General features: G+C 41.2%; 1 protein-coding gene across 1 annotated transcript in view; it reads right to left on the bottom strand.

The window, feature by feature from the left end:
• Positions 1-6,793: 6,793 nt before the first annotated feature.
• RASSF8 (Ras association domain family member 8) overlaps positions 6,794-21,872 on the bottom strand; it is a 138,951-nt gene continuing 123,872 nt past the window's right edge. The window contains exons 3-5 of the mRNA XM_054037102.1: positions 16,468-17,354; positions 12,564-12,708; positions 6,794-11,783 (exon numbers count right to left, since the gene is read on the bottom strand). Coding sequence (XP_053893077.1) covers positions 11,662-11,783; positions 12,564-12,708; positions 16,468-17,354 — 1,154 coding nt within the window. The 3' untranslated portion in view covers positions 6,794-11,661. The remainder of the gene's footprint in view (positions 11,784-12,563; positions 12,709-16,467; positions 17,355-21,872) is intronic.

Raw genomic sequence — 21,872 nt, 5'->3', positions numbered from 1 at the left:
TCCTCCTCAACAGCACGGAGGCTGTTAGACTGGGGGTGGGATCACTGTGTCCCAGAAAATCTCATCTATGACCTCTCCGTCACCCTTAGCTTCTCCAGTTCAGCCACTCTGGTCTCATGAGCCCATACTGTCTCGCTGAGGGCCATTAGCTCCTTGCACCTAATGCACACATATGCTACCTGCCCACAAGGCAGGTAATCATACATGCTGCTTCAGTGCAATAAACTGGCTAGCCCCCCACTCTGCTGCTGGACCTCTGCCTGCATTCTTTTTACTCCTGCAGCTTTTTTTGTTTGGGTGCAGTTGGGTGTTGAGTGGCCTAAGTTTACAGAATGGTAAGCGTATCTGGCTCTCGCACTACCTCACAAAACTCCTGTTCGCTGCTCCTGTTCACTAGCCCCTCTGGTCACTTAAGCATTGGCTTTTGAAACCCCTGTTCTCCCTGAATAGGCCTGCCACTTGGCTAAGGGATCAGGATCCCCTTCCTTCATGGGCCGAGGGGAGAATGGGATCACCTGCATTGCCCTCAATATGCTCATAACCATGGGCAGCGGATTGCATAGGCTGGGGGAGGCTTTGCCTCCCCAAACACCCAGGCATGACGCCGCCCCCTGCTGTGACCGCTCCCTGCTTCAGTCCTCTAGCTGCAGCCCCCCAATGCGTCGCTGGAGTAGGGACGCACACCACTCACCTTCCTGCGATCCGTGGCTGGGACCATGTGCCACCCACCCTCCTGGCACTCCTTTGAGGTTTGGAGGCTAGCTGTGGGACTGGGCCGGTGGCTGTGGTGGTGGGGGGTTGGCTCCAGGCTCCTTTGGGGGGCAGAAGAGGGGGCTCAGCTCCAGTGGGGGCAGGGCCTCGGGTGGAAGGGGTGGGGCTGGGGACTAGCCTCCCCCAGCCTGCAGTTCACGTGCCACCCATGCTCATAACATCTGTGGCACTGCATTAAGATGACTAGCATCAAATCTTACGCTTCAGGTCTTCAGTTAGTTGCCTGCTTGGGGCAGGAAGGAATTTTTTCTCCAATGGACAGTTGTTCAAATATGTTCTCATGTTTTTTTTCCCCCTCACACCTTCCTTTAAAACACTAGAGATTAGCGGTACTTGGAGATGGGACACTGGATGGGCTGGACCAGTGCTGTGAGGTGAGATAGGGAATCCTTTCTAGCTACCTGACTAGTGTGCCTTACTCACTGAGTTGGGATCCTGGATGGAATTGGCCCGCAGGTCAGGCTGGCAGGAACCCTGAGATTTTTTCACCTTCTTCTGCAACATGGGATGCGTGTCACTTGCCAGGATCACCTGGGCATAAGTCACTTAACCAGTGCCCCTCCAGGGACCTCAGACATTGGTGGTACATTCGTCTCTCTTTTTGGCGCAGTTTGGTTTTCTCAGAGCTGAACTGGTTTGGTCTAACTAAAGGCTTTGGGCTTTAGGGTACCTAGGTGAAATATAATAGCCTGTGGTATGCAAAAGAGCAGGTGAGACGATCTGCTTGCATTGGTGCTGCTGCTGTTGTACATTTTCTGTGGCTAAAACAAAGGACTTCAGGCTCCAGCCTTGTCAGTTTGGCACCATCTGTAAGTATTAAAAGACAGAAAGCTACAGCTATTACATATTCTGTGTCACGGGCTCCGTGCGGAGAAAAACTGTCTGTTGTTCTACTGCAGTGGCGTGGATGTGCAGCTGTAGGAATGCCGGAAGGTAGGACTGCCCTCTTGTGTAAGCCTTGTTGCAATTGCAATAATTCACCTTTCCAGAGGCGGAGGGCTCTTCCCTGTTGCCCTGCATCTCATGTAGCAATTTACACCAGTGCAAAGTGAATAAGCCATTGCCTGTTTTTAATTTAGACAGTGCCTTTCTCTCACTGTGCACTAGTGTGAATGGATCCATAAGCTCCACAGCAACGGCTGAAGTGATGATAGAGGTTAGTTAGAGTAGGATGACAGCAACACGCTGTAGTTAGGGGTGTATCACTGTTCTCATACTTCCCTTTGGGGTTTTCAGAAGGGGTAGTTCTATCTCACGCACTGAAATCCACCTTAAGTTGAATCTTCTCAGACAAGCTCCTGGCAGTTGAAGCCTCTGTTTTCCACATTTTTAACAAAAATTTAAATCAGTTTGGTAACTACAAAGTCAGGTCAGCTTAATGACCTTGCTCAGGGCTGTGAAAAATTTCACGCCATGTGAGATGTAATGAAGTCACCTGACGTTCTTCCATTGACCTAGCTACTGCCTCTCAGAGAGGTGCATTTACTTCATCAGTAGAATACCTTCCTGTGCTGCAGTAAGTGACCACATTACAGGGGCACAGCTGCAGTGGTGGTGTTTCTAGTGTAGACATATCCTTATTTATCTAGGGCAGAAGCAATTGGTAAAATGTTTAAAGGTGAAAGGAAGTTTTGGGTCAAAGTTTAGGAAAGCTTTCGAACTAGAGGCTCATTGAAAATGTGATCATTTGTATGTGGAAAACTTCAATCATTTTCTCAAAGTATCAACCAGCAATTTTCACAACTATTAAAATAGTGCTAAGCTGCCACGGAGGATTGTGAAATAGCCCTCACAGCAAACATTCAATAGACTGAAACATCTATTTGATAACAGAAACAAACAATCCTCCCACATGAAGCATGGACACCGCAAGACTTGTTAGAAGCCACTTCCAACACATTGATCCTCTTAGTGGTAAAGAGCATGACCTCTGATGTTGCTACTTAGAATACGGAATGATGTAATCAGGGCAAAATGTAAACAAAACAAAATCAATGAAAACTCTGGAACTCAAGGCCAAGCTTGACTTTGGATTTTAAGCAGTTTCACAATTTAAAATCCTTTCCTTAATTACTAATTCCAGGGAGCATGGAAGATGTAATTGATGGAGATGACACGTGTACCTTCTTGAGCTTTCCAAGGAGGGATCCAACCAGTAACTCCTTTTCCAGCAGGGATGAAGGAGAGTCCAGTCTGCAAGGGCAGACACCTTGCTTTGCAAGCCAGTCATACATCGCAGAAGAGAAATGCGTGTGGTTCAGTCTCCCTCTGTCTCCCATCAGGGCTTCACCATTAGTGGCAGAAGGAAGGGGAATAACTGTCCATCAGCTGCTTCCTCCATCCAGATCTGAAAGTTGTATGGTTGCTTTGCGGGGGGGGGGGGGGTGCGGCGGCGGGGGACTGGATCAGGTCCTTACAGTGGCCCATCAGTCTCTTTAGAGGTTGATCGTTTGCAATTACATTGCACTTTTCACCTACAAGGCCGCCTCCTGTGTCAGACAGGGAAACAGAGGTACGGAGAAGGTAAGTGACTTGTGCACTCAGCAATTAGTCACACAGCAGTTCAGTGGCTGGGCATACAAGCTTCCATTTTTCAGGGCCCTTGCTCTAACCAAAAGATGAATGGCCTGACCCCATCTAGATGTGGCCCTAACACTTTGCATTCACAGCCTGCACACTCGTGTAATAATCTTTGTACAAAGCATGCCTTGAGTGGGATCATTTGAAAACTAACAACTTGCTGGTCATCACATCATGGTAAAATGTATATAGCAACATTATATGTAAAGTTTTGAATTCCCCCTGTAGAAAGTCACTAGCAATGTTCAAGAGCAGATGGCCTTGCCTAGGTAAAATTGGTAAACGGGTCTATCCTAAACAAAGGAGTGGGTGTTTACCTCAATTTACATATATGCAGTAAGCAGGACTATCAAGACAGGGGAGGAGGAGATTGCAGGGAACAGAACAACTTGCAAACACCAGTGGGAGGGTGAGTGGGAAGAGCATGGAGATTCCTTCACCACGGCACTCTGTGTCATTTTCTTCACAGCTTGAATGACCTTGAATGGATACTTTATCCATCTCAAAGGTTCACTGAACTATAAAAGAAAGGGGCAGAGAACCCCACGTTCTCGCTTTCACCGAAAACAAAGAGAGCAGCACTTTGGGACTTCTGGAGGAACTCCTGACCAAGGTGGGGTCAGCCACCCCCATCGCGCTAGAAGACTGTGGATGAAAAAAGCCATCTTGAACAAAGCCTGTACCTGGCAAGATTAAGTTTTAGACTTTTCTTTTGCTAATAAACTTGGTTTACCATTAAGCGAAATGACCAGTGCTGTGTTTGAATTAAAGTGAATGTTAACTCCAGTTACTATGGCAAGCTGGTGGGTTCTCTCTCTTCAAGAAGCAAATGAATTGTCTCATCCCTCTGAATGTTGCAGGAGAGGGCTGGGCATTGTAGGGCACACGGGTTTGGGAAAGTTCAGGACCAGAATGGGTCTTTGATAATTGTTGGCAGGCTGTTGGTTTCCAAGTGGTTGAATCAGCGTTGTATAGCAGATAGAACACAGAGTGCATGCTGACTGCAGGCTGTGTGTATGTCCTGGGCAAGAAGCCATAAGTAGAAACAGGATATAGGGGCACTCAGGGTTATATTATAAGCAGTGACAACCTCTCACTGGTCTGGGATGCACCCCAGATTGTGACAATAGATGTTAGAAGTAATATGCTGAAGGACAAATAAAGCAAAAAGTTTACCAATTGTGTTCTACCGGAAAACAGTTAAATCAGTACCACCATACTCACTATAATATTTAGGCAGAAATAGGAACATGTCCTTTCAAAGGTGCCTTTCCCATAGGAGAGTTAATGAAATGATAGAGCACGTTACTGGTCTAATGACACTATGCAATAGCGCTCACTAGCTCAGCAAAGCCGCACACACAAACATTATATCACTTTATTCTTTGATGCAGAATTAAAGAACGGAAACAGCCACATTGGGTATTCTCTTCCAGTCATGCGGTGGGACCTGCCCATGATGATAGCCTGCTGGTTTACATATAAGCTAAACTAAGGATGGTGCCTCCTTCAATACAGTCCCTCTAAAATTCATGCTGTGGTTCGCGTATAGCTGCAGCTTGTTGGGCGGCAGTGAGGCTCAGGAACTGCTGGGGACTGATTGTTGTCTCAAATATATTAGTGCAGCTCATTTACTCCTATACCTGATGGGACGCTCAGACTCCGCTGGCTCAGGGAATGGAGAGAAATATCGTAAAAAAAAAAAAAAAAAAAAAAAAAAAAAAAAAAAAAATCAAACAGATACCAAACTAAATTGCTTCTCCAAAGCTTGACTTGTTACTAGCTCCTCTGATAACTGAGGGCCTCACTCTTGTAAAAGATGCACAGCTTACTTCTGAAACAAATGTATCCTTTACCCATCAAAAGAACTACACCGACTTTAAAATTCTATACATCAATGTACAGTACTAGTATCCTTCCTTCTACCTCACCGAAGTGGCTACTACTGTGTAATAATCAATTTCTCAGTAAACACCAGTGTCCTAAGGGGTCACATTGCTCTCATTTCTCAGATGCTGCACAATCCCAGTTGTGCTGCACAGTGCTCCTATTCTGCAGTCATTGCATCTGAGGCAAACATTCTTGCCTGCCTTTGGAGGAGTGGAACAGCTCTGCAGGGCAGCAGGCTGGGTGGGGTTCTGAAATCCTCTGCTGCTCTGAGGCTGGGGGTCAGAACAGTGGCCTTAAAAAAAACCAAAACAACCCTACAAGAATAGAAGGGAGACTTGCATGTAAAACCAGATTGCTTTCCACATTAAAAGAAGGAACTTGGATGCTACAATAATTAGGGCCCTACCAAATTCACAGCCATGAAAAAAACATCACGGACCGTGAAATCCGGTCTCCCCCTGTGAAATCTGGTCTTTTATGTGCTTTTACACTATACTATACAGATTTCACGGGGGGAGACCTGTGTTTCTCAAACTGGGGGTCCTGACCCAAAAAAGAATCGTAGGGAGGACAGAAGGTTATTTTAGGGGGAGGGAGGTCATGGTATTACCACCCTTACTTTTGCATTGCTGCCTTCAGAGCTGGGCAGCCAGAGAGTGGCAGCTGCTCACTGAGGGCCCAGCTCTGCAGGCAGCAGCGTAGAAGTAAGGGTGGCAATACCATTCCAGACCAACCTTACTCCTGTGCTGCTGGTGGTGGCTGCTCTGCTTTCAGAGCTGGGCTCCCGGCCAGAAGCTGCCGCTCTCCAGCTGCCCAGCTCTGAAGGCAGCGCCACTGCCAGCACCAGCACAGAGGTAAGGGTAGCAGTACCGGAACCCCACCTACAATAATCTTGTGACCCTCCCACAACTCATTTGGATCAGGACCCCTACAATTACAACACCGTGAAATTTCAGATTTAATAGCTGAAATCATGAAATTTACAATTTTAAAAATCCTATGACCATGACATTGACCAAAATGGACCGTGAATTTGGTAGGGCCCTAACAATAATGGTATCAGTGTGGAAAACCTGACGTCAGAACACGGGAAAGCCACCTGGTTTAATTGTAGTGACTCCTAGCTGCCCTGTAGGCTTAAATTTTAATGCGTCATCAACTTTCTACAAGCTCCACCCTTCCCTCTCCCCTCCAGTTACAGGTCTAGTCTACCTGCTTGGAGTTCTGAGAGGCATACACCTTCTGGTACAAGCCTCCACACCGTACTTAGACCAGTGGTCTGCTTCCTTTCTCTCCCTTCCTCTGGGATAAATTACCTCTTTAGGTGAATAAATACAGAGTCCAGATGCTCAGCTTATGTCCAACACAACTTGGGTTATGTCAACAGTTAATGAATTTAGAATAAACATTTCTGAAAGCCTTTGAGATGTGTGGTGTGCTATCCCGTCTTCCTTTCATACCAGACATTCTTCAATGTACAAAAACTGTGACCACTGCAGTGTGTTAGTGTGAGATGTACAATGTATGCCAACAAACCATGGATAGTAAAGACCCAGTGATTCAGGGAAGATTTATTGTACTGGAGAATATCCAATATTTTTCTTCATAGCACTGAATAACAATTCATGAAAATAATCAGAAAATATAAGCTTTTTAAATGACAGTCAAAAGAGAAACTAATATAATTACATATAATACAGATTTCCATCTTTCAGGTAAGCAAAGCAGTACTAAAAATGGTCATTTTTGTCTTCACAGTTAATGAGCATTGCCACTCCTGTTTAAAGCTTTAGCAACTCAAATATCCTAATCACTGTGTGATTATGTTTAGACCTAAGCTGCATCTGGGTTGTAAACATATTCTTCAAATCTTCCTCCTCTGTATTCTCTAGAGTGGGCACACTTAAATTCATTCTATTTGTGGGAATAATAAAGGTTTCAGAGATACCAACTATACATAAAATGAGGAATTATCACTAGAACTGTTATCTCTAGAACCAGAATGAACTTTTTAAGGCTATGATTCAGCAAAGCATGTGTGCGCGCTTAAACACGTGCTTAAGTCTCATTGATTTCAATGGATTTTGAATCATGACCTTTATGACTGTCAGTTTAATGACTAGCCCTAATCAGCATCTGCTTCAGCTATGTACTGAACAGGGATGGATTTAAGCATATGCTTAAGTGCATTACTAAACTGGGCTTAAGTGCATGTACAGTATGTGTGTTTATGTAAATACTACACACACATGTGCACACAGTTCTTGCCATTAGCTTTCTTGTGTTTGAACATTCTATACACTAAGGTAGAACCTGCACTTATTTTGGTTTCTACAAACATAAAAAAGCACCTGAAAAGAGCTATTGCAGCTTTCAATCAGTCACTGTATTGGCATTGAAAGCTTTATTTTGAAAACGATAAGCAGCAATACTGAATAAATAAGATAGAATGATTGTTTTGTCATCTCCATACAGCCGATGGCCTTCATCCAAAACATGAAAATACTGTAGCAAATAGAATAAACATGCATGTTTCACTGTTCCAAAAAAAAAAAAAAAATGGCATAATATAAAAGTAACACTTTGACACTTATTTTAATACCGTGCAGGCCATTAAAGATTATTTTCTGGAAAAAAAAATGAATAAAGTTTTGCTATTTACATAGATAATTAAGGCCCAATTCATTCTAAGTAATGCACATTGGGAAACTGTATACTTCAGTTCACTAAAAATCACAGGATCAATTTTTTCCCCACACTCATATAATCCCAATTCACCATAATGCAATACATAGTGTGCTTTTTATTTATTTATTTTTTTAAAAAGGCAGTCATAGCCCCAAGTAGAGGTTTTCCTTTCTCTAAAGGGTCTTCTTCTCTTAATCACAAAGAAAAGTCATATTTGCAGATTCTGTAGGCTAGGGTAGCGATGGAATGTTCTCTTTAAAGTTTCAGAAGATGGGTAACTTTTTCAAAAATGCTTGAGTGACACAGGAGCCATTATCTTTCAATGAGATTTAGGCTTTTTTTTGTTGTTGAAAATTTTACCCTAAATCTTAATCTATTTTTGCATTTATCTCCCTTCATACACTTGTGAATGACAATGTGAGGGATTCACACAGTTAATTTCCATTAGCAATAATAGGAGTCTTTCATATAAATGTCCTGTGCACTTAAAGGAAAATAGATACTTGTGTATTAAACTATTTAATAAAAACAAAAATCTATATTTATTATGCTGACAAGTATATAATGTGGCACCTGTTACATGCTGTTTTTGTTCTACTCATGCCCCTCTGACCAGGTTTGAAAATGCTTTTGAAAATGGAAGCATGATAAAAATCTACATTTAAAAAGGGTCACATGTTGATATGGAGTGAAACTCTTAATTCTTTATGATGCTGTGGTTGAACTGAATAATAAATTGAACAGAAAGTTCAACATGTCAAGAAGATGGAAAATAAAGGGATTTTCTCAAATTTTAAAAAACATTTCAGTGAATTTTTTGCCTTACTAACAGCAGCCCTGGAGCACCAACTGTTCTGTTTACCCTCCTAGTGGACAGAAGCAGTGAAAGCTCCTCAGGTGCCCTGATGATGTTCTTCAGCTTTAACTTGGAGAGAGTACAAGGTGGGATGGTTGTCTCCAAACCCACTTAGTGTTTGACCTCTCTGCAAAACAGCAGTCACCACCAATCTGTGTTAAATTTAAACTACTCAATTAAGGGAAAGGCTCCAAATTTCGTTACTGGAACAATATCTTGAGCCATCCAAAATCCTGAGTTTTCTTACCCCACCGCCCTTAAAGCACAAGACGACACATAATTCTTATGATCTTAGCATTCACGGAACTCAATAGGAGCTGGATCAGATCCTTACTGCATAACAGAATATTTTCAGGATACATACGTTTACCTGCTTTAACAATCCTTTATATCAGTATGCAGCAAAGATTTGATTAAAATTTTCTTTGTGATTAAGTGACATAGGATCTTCGCTATGCAATGCAATTTGGGCTTGATACTGCAAAAGTGCCGACTGCCTCAATTCCTATCGACTTCTAAGGGAGTTGAGGATACTAAGTATCCTGCCAGATTGGGCCATTTTTTTGGCAAAATTGGACCTGGAAAGTAAAGGTATATGCCCCTTGTACACAGTATAATCTCCAAATTATTTGTGTTTTATATTAATTAACAAATACATTTTTGTATAAGAAAGTTATGGGCACAAACATACATGAGCACAGACTCCTCAATGACGGATATGAAAAATTGAGCGTGGCAAAGATTCTTTAGGCTAGAGCAGCACATTTACCAGTTTGTTCACAAGTAAAAAGAGACATGGATAATGAATTTTTGTTTTTGAACTGAGTCTGTTTTGAAAGATCCTTTATATTTTCACAGCCTCATTTGAAGTTGCTGTTAGTCTAAATACAGCAGCATTTTTAGTATTTATGGTGCTATTAATAAAAGAGAAATGAAAAAAAATTCATTTAACGGTGATTCCTTCATCTCATGCTGTATCCTTCAAACTTTGAGTTACTGTTCTGATGTGGAAATTCATGGTCGTTTTTAAAATAAGAATTAATTTCGTATTTATCTGGGCACAAGTAAATCCAAGCAGGAACATCTATATTTTAAAAATAAAAAGATTTCTGAAATATTATTCTTTAGTAATTAAAGCTTGGGTTTTTACTCACCAAGGATGAAATCCTGATCCCACTGAAGTCAAAAGAAGTTCTGCCATTGACTTCAATGGAATCAAGATTCTCCCTCTAGATTTTGATTTCTGGGGACCCCAAGGGCTAAATTCTGCTCTGGATGCACTGGCATGGCTCCCACTGAAGTCAAAGGGATCTGCAGGCATGCGATGGCAATAGCTGGTGCTGTTATAATAGGCAGTCCAAATGCAATACAGAATCTGCGCCTTATGTAATCAGATCCATGCAGTTGGACCCCCTTCTCGTCATGAAGGAGTCCCACTGATGCCAATGGTGTTCTGCACAGACTCAGGAGTCCACTGCATTGATCCAAGTGCAGGACCAGGGCCTAGCATCATAACCGCACTTTTTTTGGAAGTGATGTACTTTACGTGTTTACTCTTACATTCTGCTGGGAAGCCACTTTGTCTAAACCTTGTTTTATTTTTGGTTGTACTAGGTGACCTCAAAACATTGTAAAAATAAACGGAAGTCTCCTAGTGAATCTGTGAACGTTTATCTTCTACCTCTCACTTGTAAAATACATGCTCTATAAAACCCTGACCAGAAATAGTCTTGCATATCTAAAGAAAAACATGTTCCATAACATTTTGGGGAGCAAGAATGAAATCCTGGCCCCAGTGAACTCAATGGGAATTTTGCTATTAATTTCAAATGGGACCAGGATATCACCCCAGCTCTTTTAGCTATCATTTTGCTAAATGGTGTGTATGTGGATTTTTTTTTAAGAATAGTAACATTTACAGGAAAATAAGAACACTGCCCTGGCTGGTGAAAAGAAGAGTAAAAACCACACACAGTGAAAAGCCTCACACCCCTTTTTAGTAAGACATACGATGAAGACCCCTTATATTGTTTGTTTCTCAAAAGGCATACGCAATGTGGCACAATATCTCAAATATACATTCTATATAATAAAATACTGTCTAACTAGTGCATCCTCAATCATATGCTGGAAATATCCTTACCAAGCCAGCTTTAAATTCCATAATCTTTTAATGGTTCATTCAAGGCGGAATCAATAGGAAGCTAATCCCACAAACTCACCTTTCAAGCCTAAAAAGGTAGCAATGGATGTGATATGATGCATCATAATCCACAATGTAACAACAAAATCAGTGGTTAGAGACTATTTTAAAGATACAGCACCCCCACAACACTCCTGTGGTTGTGAATTGTTAATGTGATGAAACACTGGACATTTATACACACAAAAGTGATCTGGTCAGATTGAGAAATACAATATTATATAATTAGTCACAAGTTTAAAATAATAAAATAAAAGACACTGTAAAGGTCAACATTCACACCTCCATGGATCGCATGGAATAAATTAAACCTTAAACCAGTTGCAAACAAGTTCCTTCACTCTGCTCAGTCAGTGTTTTATTTATGCCTATATATGGAATAATACTTTTCTAAATGCTTCTGAAGTAGCAAGAATAAAAATGAAGGCTCTTGCATCAATAGTTATTGGACAGCAACTTCAACACTGCCAGCTGTGTAGCTACACAGTTCCTTTGTTCTTTTGCATCAGTGCAGGGGGCATGGCTCCACGTGGTGTGTAGAATGAAGAAACGCAACATGTGGTGGCTTAAAGAGGAAAAGCTTCTTTCATTCATCATTGGTAGAATCAAAAAGGAAGGAACTTATACTGTCCATGGTACCTTCATAGGTCCTCTTCAGAAGAGGTATATATTGTTATACATAAATGCCCTCAGGGTTAAAGCCAGATGACAGTGGATTCTGTAGAATTCGAAGATTACTGGGGAGCTGCCTTGATGAACCTGGGCGTTTCAGGGACCCAGACTGAAATGTTGTCTCTACTCAAAAAAAGATGATAATTAGTATGATTTACTTAATAATTACTAAATATTATTTGTAACATTTAGAGAACCCACTTATTCCTTGGCCTACCAGTGTGCTTGAGTGGAGCACAAACATAATTTACATAGAATGTATACACAAGTGACTGTATAATGGTTGACATTAAGACACACAACTGCCACTCATTTTAATGCGAGTTGTTTGTTAGTTGGCTTTGAAAATATAACCCCCCCCCCCCCACACACACACACACACCCCCAGACAGTGCCCATATACAGGAGGACCCACGTAGACATGCACTCAAGCTACCAACTCCCTGCCCTCCTAAAAGAAACACCATGGCATCATTAGCGGAAGGGCTCTATACAGGGGTTGACAATAAAGGCCTTAGAAAAAGGAGTGTTTTCAGAAGATGTTTAAAAAGTGGGAGGGATAGGCTGAGATGAAGGTCCACGGAGGACCTGCAGGGGCTGTCACAGCAGAAGCTCAGTTACCTGCTAGGTACAACAGTGGTTCCATCATTGCCACAAACAATTTGCATGAGTATATTTATAATTATATTTCTGTGTGTGTGTGTATATATATATATATATATAAAAATAATGTGAGATTTTTTAAATGCATGAAAAGAGAACTTACATAGCTTACTCTTGCTATTTTGTTATACTGAGGGACTAGCAGATAAATAAAGAGTTCATTTGATGTTTAGTGTATTAGTTTTAAAGGAAGAGAGAAGTGTATTTTTTTTCCTCCTTACAAAACTTCCAAATTTGTACCTCTTTCGAGCTGTGTGTGTGAAGCCTCCACTTCAATAGGGTCTGCTGGTAGCACTGTGACCTTTGTTCCTGTTTGCTGGATAAATTGTTGGAGATTTACTTGTCTTAGCTCCTTCGTTAGTTGCTCCAGTTCTTGTTCTCGGTCCTAAACAGAAAGGGGGGGGAAAAGAGTCTGTTTAGAGGTGGGTAAGTCCGGAACAGACATGCAAAATTCTATCCATCCATTTGTCTCTGGGGCAAGTCATTTTTTTTTCTTTGATGGGTAAATAGAAAGTCACTAGTTTTTAAGATATTGTTTTGTTGAAAGATGGTTTGCTGCATAACTTACAAAAGTAAAAAGATACTGATTCATATCGACTTATCTACTTGTTAGCAGTTATCATATCTTTATATTTGCTTCCTTGTCCTCTCTCAGACACTACTCAAGTCACCTGAACAGAAACTTGGCACAACAGAAGCAAGAGGCTCTGATAATCCATATCCTGAATGCTACAGAGGCTGACCTTTAGTTTAAGGCACTGGTCTGGACCCTGAAAATCTGGCTCCAATTTGTGGCTCTGCCACAGACTTCTTGTATAATTTGGGCAAGTCACTTAATTACTCCGTGCCTTAGTTTCCTGTCTGTAAACTGGGGACAATACTTCCTTTCTCTATATCCTTTGTCTTGTATATTTCGACTGTAAGCATTTCTGGGCAGGGACTGCTTCTCGTGTGTATAGTGTATGGGTGTATTCAGTGTCTAGTACTTGTTTGGCAAGTACATTTCAGAAATTGCTCTGGTTTTAAGAAAACAAGTCCTCAAAGATTTTTGCCAAAATTCTTCAGAATCTATTTGGTCTCAGCTTGCATTAATATATTACATTCTGAAATCATGCACTCAAATGTCAGGAAATTCCAAAAATGGATATCCTCTCCCCACAATGTTAACTCTGTACTTGTTTACTGTTTGTGTATTTTATAGGGTAATGCACTGAGGCATTCATTTAACAAAAGGAAGAGGATCAGAAGATGCTAAAAACATGCAAGTGGCAACACTAATATTGTGAATAACCTCAGCCTTTGGAATTTCCTAACTTCTGAGTGCTGGAAAGTATCTAAGTCCCATCGAATTAAGCTCCTAAATCACTTAAGAGCTTTTGAAATTTTTCCCCTGAGGTCTCACACCAAACATTGCATCAGTGCTTTTTTTTTTTTTTTTTTTTTTTTTGCATTTAAAATCTTTTCTAAAAATGCCAATGGCAAGGAAAAAAGAAAACTGCTAAATCACAGCATATGCTTGACTGAAGGTGTCCTTAAAAATACAGAGGGAGAAGAGGGATTTGGAAATTCTCATATGCATACATGAAAATGCTGACTTTACATGTTCATACCCTTAGAACTACTGAACCAGTTTTCCTCCCTTCCTTATTCAGCAAAGACCATAACAAACAAGTCACATTTAAAATTTCTAATTTCAAATCAGCTAGTTATGCAAGTACTAAACACTTCAGTCTGAGATTATGGAGAAACATATATCCTCCTCTCTCTTGCATAACTCAAACACAACTGAACTGATTTTGCTCAAACTTTCTGGAAAAAAATCATCTTTAGGTTGAGAACAAGCATTGAAAATTTAGCCTAACAGGAATTTGCTTGGGACAGCCAGAGCATATGAAAAAGAGAGTGAGAACGGGAGTTTGAACTCATTGTAAGCCTCAGTGGATGTTATCAGCATTGTTATTTAAATAAAATAAAATAAAATAAAATAAATGAAAAGGGGGTTCTCCTGGCATCACAGTAACTAAAAGGATAATTTGTAATGTCACTGGAAGCCGGGGATGGGTGGCTAGACATATATGCTTAGAGTTTTCATGTGTTTCGTTTCAGATGCCATATTTTTATTTAGTAAAAACAGCTTAAATTGATACGGTACAGTGATTCCAAGGATCCCAGTGTCCTTTACATAGTGACAGCAGAATCACTTCACACTACTCAGCCACTGTGGAATGCAGCAGCAGTTTAATACAGGATATTAAAATAAATAACAGTGCTATAACCAACTAAAACTGAGTGCCTTAATTCTAGAGTGCCTGGGATATTAGACATGCCAGGAATAGGGAAATTTGCTTCCCAGTGTCACTGTATCCCCCCTGGTCACTATTTGCTACAAACTGGATTTCCATTTATATTCATTATTTCATGCTCTACTTATGTGCAAGTGACATCATTAACTTTTGCAGGGAATAAAAAAAGCAGTGACTTGATTCTCTAGTGATATGGGCTCTATAATTGCCTGAAGTAGACAGAAAACAAAGTCTTGAACTCATACAGGTCAGGTAGGGAAAAGGAAGAACTAGTCTCCAAACAATTGTTTTATAACCTATTAGTTACTTTAACACACCCACTCTGATACTACTTTTGGATCTGTATCTTTTTTCTAAATATTATGCTCATGGAAGATTCTGGAGAGCAGCACTAGAGAGACAGAACTTCAGCCTCAAAAAGGCAAAGCCCAGACAGGTAGTGCAAGCTTCAACCTTCATTATCCCAATGTCACTCAAACACTGACTTTAAAAAAGAGACTATTCTTAGGGTAAGAGGAGGGTCCAAGCCTCTGCCAATACTGCCAAACAGAATATCAGATATGGTGGTAATAGCAGCTATGTCAGATGTGGACACTCATCCACTAGGAACTCAGACCACTCAGTGATTTCACACAGATCACTGAACAGCCAACAGATGGTAATGACTTTGGGTCACTACCAATTATGGTTGCCAACTTTCTAATTGCACAAAACCGAATGCCCTTGCCCCACCGTGCCCTGCCCTTTCTCCAAGGCCCCACCCTGCTCACTCCATTCCCTCTGTCGCTTGCTCTCCCTCACCCTTACTAACTCATTTTCACCAGGCTGTGGCGGGGGGGTAGGGTGTAGGCTCTGGGCTGGGGCCAGGGATGAGGGGCTTGGGTTCCAGGAGGAGGCTCTGGGCTGGAGCCTAGTGGTTTGGAATATGGGAGGGGGATCTTGGCTGAGGTAGGGGGTTGAGGTGTGGGAGGGGGTGCGGGCTCTGGGCTGGGTGTGCAGGCTTTGGGGAGGGGCAGGAGATGAGGGGTTTGGGGTACAGGAGAGGGCTCAGGGCTGGGGCAGGGGTGTGGGCAGGGGTTCCGGGTGTGGGCTCTGGGTGGCTCCTACCTCAGATGGCTCCCAGGAAACTGCTGGCATATTCCTCGGCTCCTAGGCGGAGGCACAGCCAGACGGCTCTGTGCGCTGCCTCTGCCCACAGGTATCACCCCCTTAGCTCCCATTGGCCACAGTTCCCGGCCAATGAAAGCTGCGGAGCCAGCGGGGCAGGGGCAGCATGTGGAACTCCACTGGCAGTGCCTCTGCCTAGGGGCTGCAGGGACATGTTGCCATTTCTGGGGAGCCGCACGAAGCCAGATAGGGAGCCTGCCAGCCCTGTGCCAACCAGACTTTTAACGGCCCAGTCAACAGTGCTGACCGGAGCCAACCAGGCGTTCTGGTTGAAAATTGGACACATGACACCCTACTGCCTGCCACTGAATCTGCAACTAGAGGTGAAATGTTCTGTGCTGCATTCAGCACTAATTCCTCAAGTAATTGGGTCCCTCTGAATATTTAAAGAGCAAGCACACAAAAATCTTTATCACCTAACCTGAGAGACTAAGGGGCAGTTAAAAAAAAAAAGGCGGTGGGAGATGAGACAGAATCATTTATATCATGGGATTAGGACTGGCTGGTCCAAAACTTGCAAATTCTGAAAATTTCTGATAGAGAAAAGGCAGACAAATTTTTTACAAAAATTGTCATGGAAGATTTTCCCTGTTTTTCTAACCAGCTCAGTCAGATCTTTGACTAATTAAAACTTAAACCTGCTATCTTTCCCCAGGCAGAAAAAGTGTTCTTACCTGTAATCTTTTGGTGGCTTGGCCCAATGACCTTTCTACAGCTTTAATGCCATTTTCCAGCCTCAGACTCTGTTGGCCCTGAATATCAATTTCACCTTTCACCTTCTCAATCTTCTCTTTGACCTCTTCTTCATTCACCTGCGACTCCTGAACTTCCCGGTGCAACTTCTCTGCTTCAAGGCCACTCTCCATTCTGTGGATTTGAGTCATATAGTCTTTTAACTTGCTCTCGCACTCCAGGATCCTTTGCCTGATCTCCAGGAGTTGTTCCTTCAGCTGCTTCTCGTTCTCTTGCTCAATCTGCAGTTCATTTTCCCAGAACTCTTCCTCTTCAATCTCTACTTCATTTCTTTTGATTTTCTGCTCAAATTTTATAATTTCCTCTTCCAGGCTGGAATTGTATTTCTGTTCCCAGTACCGGATTTCAGCCTCATTTGAGTCCAGCTGCTTCTCAATGGACTGAAGCTTCTCAGTCTGGAGGTGGATCAGTTTTTTCAACTCTTCAGCCGTTGTTTTACAGTTGAGCACCTTTTGCTTGAACTCAGATTCTTTACCTTTCCCAAAAATGTCCATTAACCCTTTTGCACCCCCAGTGAAGGTCAAAGACTTCCTTTTTGGCTCTCTCCTTTTTATTAATTTGTCATTCTGAGGCCTTAGCTTGGCTAATGGAGGTAAGCTTTGTCGGTACAAAGTTCTTTCAGGTATTCGAGCAACGCTGTCTGAAGTCGGCCTCTCGCTGAGGGATGGCCCTGTGCGGCGCAATATTAACTGCACATCACTTGCATACTGTCCCCATTTGTTCAATGAAATGATAGGATTTTCATGAGGTGCCAAATGCCTCTCTGTATCTCTCCATTTTTCTATCAGTGTGTATCTTCCAGTACGACCTAGGGGAGAAAGGATAATGAGAAAGGTGAAAATTGCATGTGTAATACCTAAAACAGTCCAACAGAGGGGACTATTGGATAAGGATATCTACGGACAAGTTATAAGAGTGTTGCATAGTCTAAATAATCCCATCATACATTTTAAGGTTAGGAGGGACCATTACGATAATCTAGTCTGATTTCCTGAATAACACACACGATAGCATTTCATCCAGTAGGTTCCTGGATCAAACAATATCCCAAGTTCAATATCAGAGCACTAGTCTCCCACTGATCTTAGAAAGAACAGGAGTACTTGTGGCACCTTAGAGACTAACAAATTTATTAGAGCATAAGCTTTCGTGGACTACAGCCCACTTCTTCGGATGCATATAGAGTGAAACATATATTGAGGAGATATATATATACACACACAGATACAGAGAGCATGAACAGGTGAATTGGCCTCTCAGAGTTGGTAAGACAACTCCCACCTGTTCATGCTCTCTGTATGTGTGTGTGTATATATATATCTCCTCAATATATGTTTCACTCTATATGCATCCGAAGAAGTGGGCTGTAGTCCACGGAAGCTTATGCTCTAATAAATTTGTTAGTCTCTAAGGTGCCACAAGTACTCCTGTTCTTTTTGCAGATACAGACTAACACGGCTGCTACTCTGAAAACTGATCTTAGAGTGTACGTTTGAGAAGTGGTATATGGTAGGCAGATGTACAACTCTAGTTTACAATAGGATTAGCATACATTTTTTTGTATGTACCTCCCATAAATTGCTTTGAAAATTGTTAGTCTACACAGCGTTAATCTACTATTATTTAGATTGCAATTGCACCCATAGGGAGCAAGGTGCTTTCCAACACAGATGGAGACAAAGTCATCTACTATACTAGAATGTGGTTTAAGTGAGGGCAATAACATCTGTTTTGGATAATTTTGCAAAAAGTAATACGATGGGTGCCCCGACTATTTTATTTCTTTTTAGTCATGAATTGCACTAAGACAAGTTCTCTTAACATACAAGAGTAAATGAACGAATTAGTACTGGGTTTCCTTTGAATTTGTGATTTGAAACATAATACCTCATGGAAACTATAGGAAAAGAAATCATATTTCACTTTGCATTTCAATATATCAAGCCACCTAGTCTACATTATAACAGTGACCCAATGAACTCTGAATTCTAGCAATGGGGAAGGATAAGAGTTAAATTATTAGAAAGTGACAAATGAGAGACTAGAAAAGTTTCCCAGGGTATTTTCTATCTCCACCTACATAATTGGCAAAATTAAATTTTGTTTTCTCCTCTGGACAATAACTCATCACGTAGGGGCCACTGTTAATAACCACTACTATTAAGACCGTAACCCATAATTAAATCCCCAGTTAAACCAAGACAATGCTGACAGCATTATTCTAGTCTATGATGACTGCTAAGCCATGATCAGCATTGTGTTAACTAATGTGGTTGCTGACAACCATGTCCAGACTTCATACAGTAGACAAGGCTAAAGAGACACCACTAGAGGATGCCAAACTTGGTGATTGCTGATACCTGGCTCAGAAAATTTACATAGCAGCAACCAATCAGATCTTTTTTTGGGCTTCAGAGGATTCAGAAAGATGCTTTGATATGTTGAATCCTTTTATGATTGCTGGAATGATCTCTGACCTCTATCCAAGCAGCTGACTTTACAATGCAATATGGTTATATTTTCAATAGAGGAGAAAATAAATTATGTTTTTGCTGCCACCAAATTATCCCTTACATATTTATTCAGGACCCAGGGTCATCTCCTCCTTACATTCCTCTATAATTAGACTCAACAGAATTAGATTTTTATTTTTTATAAATTCAATGGATATTCATATTTGTAATCATTTCCCCATTTTTACTGATTAAAATGTTCATAGTGGCATGAAATTATGGAAGGGGCTAGAAAATAGGTAGGAGATCAGCCAATTATTTAGATATTAAGATTCAAAAAGTTAAAGCTTTATAACCATTCAAACACAAATCATCAACATCACATGTCAAAACATATAAAGTAAATATCCTTAAATCAGACTTCTTGGACAAAGTAAGAAAAATACTGCTTATCCTTAAATTTCAATTAGCTCTAAAGAAATATTTTCCCCGTCAGTTGGTGTGTGTGTGTGTGTGTGTGTGTGTGTGTGTGTGTGTGTGTGTGTGTGTGTGTGTGTGTGTGTGTGTGGTGAATTTGATATTTACCGACATTTACCAATAGAAATGTAATCCTTTCAAGCCTATCTATAATACTGAGTATAGAGCCAACATGTTAGTCTCCTGCTCCCCAACCCCCATTATTTTTTAAACACTATTATTATTTTAAAATAAATCAGTCTTCACAGGTAGGGAAAAATAAAACTGAATTCTCCCTACCTTGTGAAGACTTTTTTTTTCCCAATAAAACAAACAATAGCATTATATTAAAAAAAACAAAAACAAACAAAAAAACAGAGAGCATCTAACTGCTTTCAAAGCATGCTATGCAATAGTTTGTGACAAGCTCCATAACTACTAATTATCAGAAAAATGTAATCACATGCTCTCTTAATACAACCTCTCAATAAACACATTCTTCAGGGGAAATTAGAGAATGAGCCAGGCAGCGCTGGGTTTATTTCATTACTTAATAAGTGCAAGTCTTTTTAAAATTTCTCCTTTTCCGAAGCAATTGTAATTGCTCCTTATCCCAGGTAAATGTGAACAATGGATGTGTATGGGATAGAATTTCTCCCCTTTTTCAGCTTTGGACACACTAAGGGTATGTCTACACAGTCCGTGGGGGCGAGCCTCCCAGCCCAGGAGGCTTCAGAACCTGAGTTCCAGCCCAAGCTGCAACTTCAAAGCACTGTCTACACAGATATTTTTAGAGAGCTAGTCCGAGCCTGTCTACCTTGATTCGGAGGCTCGCTGCCGTGGGGCTGTATAGACATATCCTTACTTAAGAGACTGATGGGGAGTTAAGGTTGTATCAGAAGAAGCCCATGACAGAGCCATCTGGGGAGATCCAAAGCAAAGATAACCATCCCCCAAACCACTACCCCTTTCCAAAGCATCAAAAGGTATTTTAATCTTGTGTAGATTTGCCTCTGGCTTGCAATTACATTTTCTCAAGACAGCACCCTCAGATAGAATTTTTAGGACACACACACACACACACACACACACACACACACACACACCTCTGTTGTAGGTCAACTAGTTGATATCATCTGATATAGTCAGACCATCCTTGGAAATCATGCTTTACAGCATTATAGCCAATTCATACAAAATTATTACTTTGGTCTCACTTTGGGAGCTCCTACTTCACTATGCCCAGGAACTAAAACCGAGATTGAGAGGGACTGACTAGAAGAGAGAAAACTAGAGCTGACTAGTCATATTAACAAGACCAGGTGGATGTAAGATGAGTTATTGGATCACCGTCTGTTGGTGTGAGAGTGAAGCTTTCGAGCTTACACAGAGCTCTTCTTCAGGTAGCCCAGACCTGAAGAAGAGCTCTGTGTAACCTCAGAAGCTGGTCTCTCCCACCAACAGAAGTTGGTCCAATAAAAGATATTACCTCATTCAATTTGTGTCTCTAATACCCTGGGTCTGACATGGTTATATCACCACTGCATATAGTCACATTAATGATATTTAGCCAGTTAGCAAGAGGGAAGGGAAGAATAGATCTCAATACATTTCCTCTTGAAAGGAGAGTGTATGTATGTAAAGATTACACACGTTCCCACCCCCATGAAAGAGAGAGACAAAATGAGGTAAGTAAAAATGGAAATAGCAGGCCAAATTCAAAACTAAAAACCTGTTTACAGTGACTCAAGATAAGCATTGGAGGAAATTCTATAAGTGTACCAATCTATTTGGCTGAAATTCTTGGAATCAGTTTTAATGTTTATTAGAATAAAGTAGTTGAAAAAGAGGCAATGTGCCAAGAGACACAGTTGTAGACATTTGCGATATTCTACATTTAACATGCAGTATCTTAAGTTTGTATTAAGCATCCATGTCACTATTGGTAAATCAAGCCTGATTCAGTTCACCATGGCAAATTAAACACTACAAATCCAGGAGAGGAAAAACATGTTCCAGAATCTCAGAGCAAAGGTTGTAGCTTTGCACTCAACTTGGTTAATCCTAAAGGCTCGTAGCTCTTTTATCTTGCAGTCACAGTAATGCTACTAATGTTATTTTGTGTCAGAAAGAGCCAGGTTCAAATAAACCTTGTAAGTCTAAACAGCAGACCACTGGGTGAGTGCTTAGCATGCAATTTCCATTCAGTTTGCTACTAAATGCACTACTGTAAAGCAACATGAGAACAAGGAAGAATAAGGGGATAAACATGGCAATTTCAAAAGAAAATGCATGAAGCATATTTACTGAGGTGCTGGACAAAAACATAGCTGTTCATATCTTGGGTTATGGTTCAAGGTCAACATACAATCTTAAAACAATAAACTTAATGGTCCCAACTCAGCACAAAAAACTGT

Source organism: Malaclemys terrapin, chromosome 1 (genome assembly GCF_027887155.1).
Source record: "Malaclemys terrapin pileata isolate rMalTer1 chromosome 1, rMalTer1.hap1, whole genome shotgun sequence".
Classification (NCBI taxonomy): Eukaryota; Metazoa; Chordata; order Testudines; family Emydidae; genus Malaclemys; species Malaclemys terrapin.
Note: the sequence above shows the minus strand (reverse complement) of the source record. Positions and strands in the feature narration are given on the sequence as shown.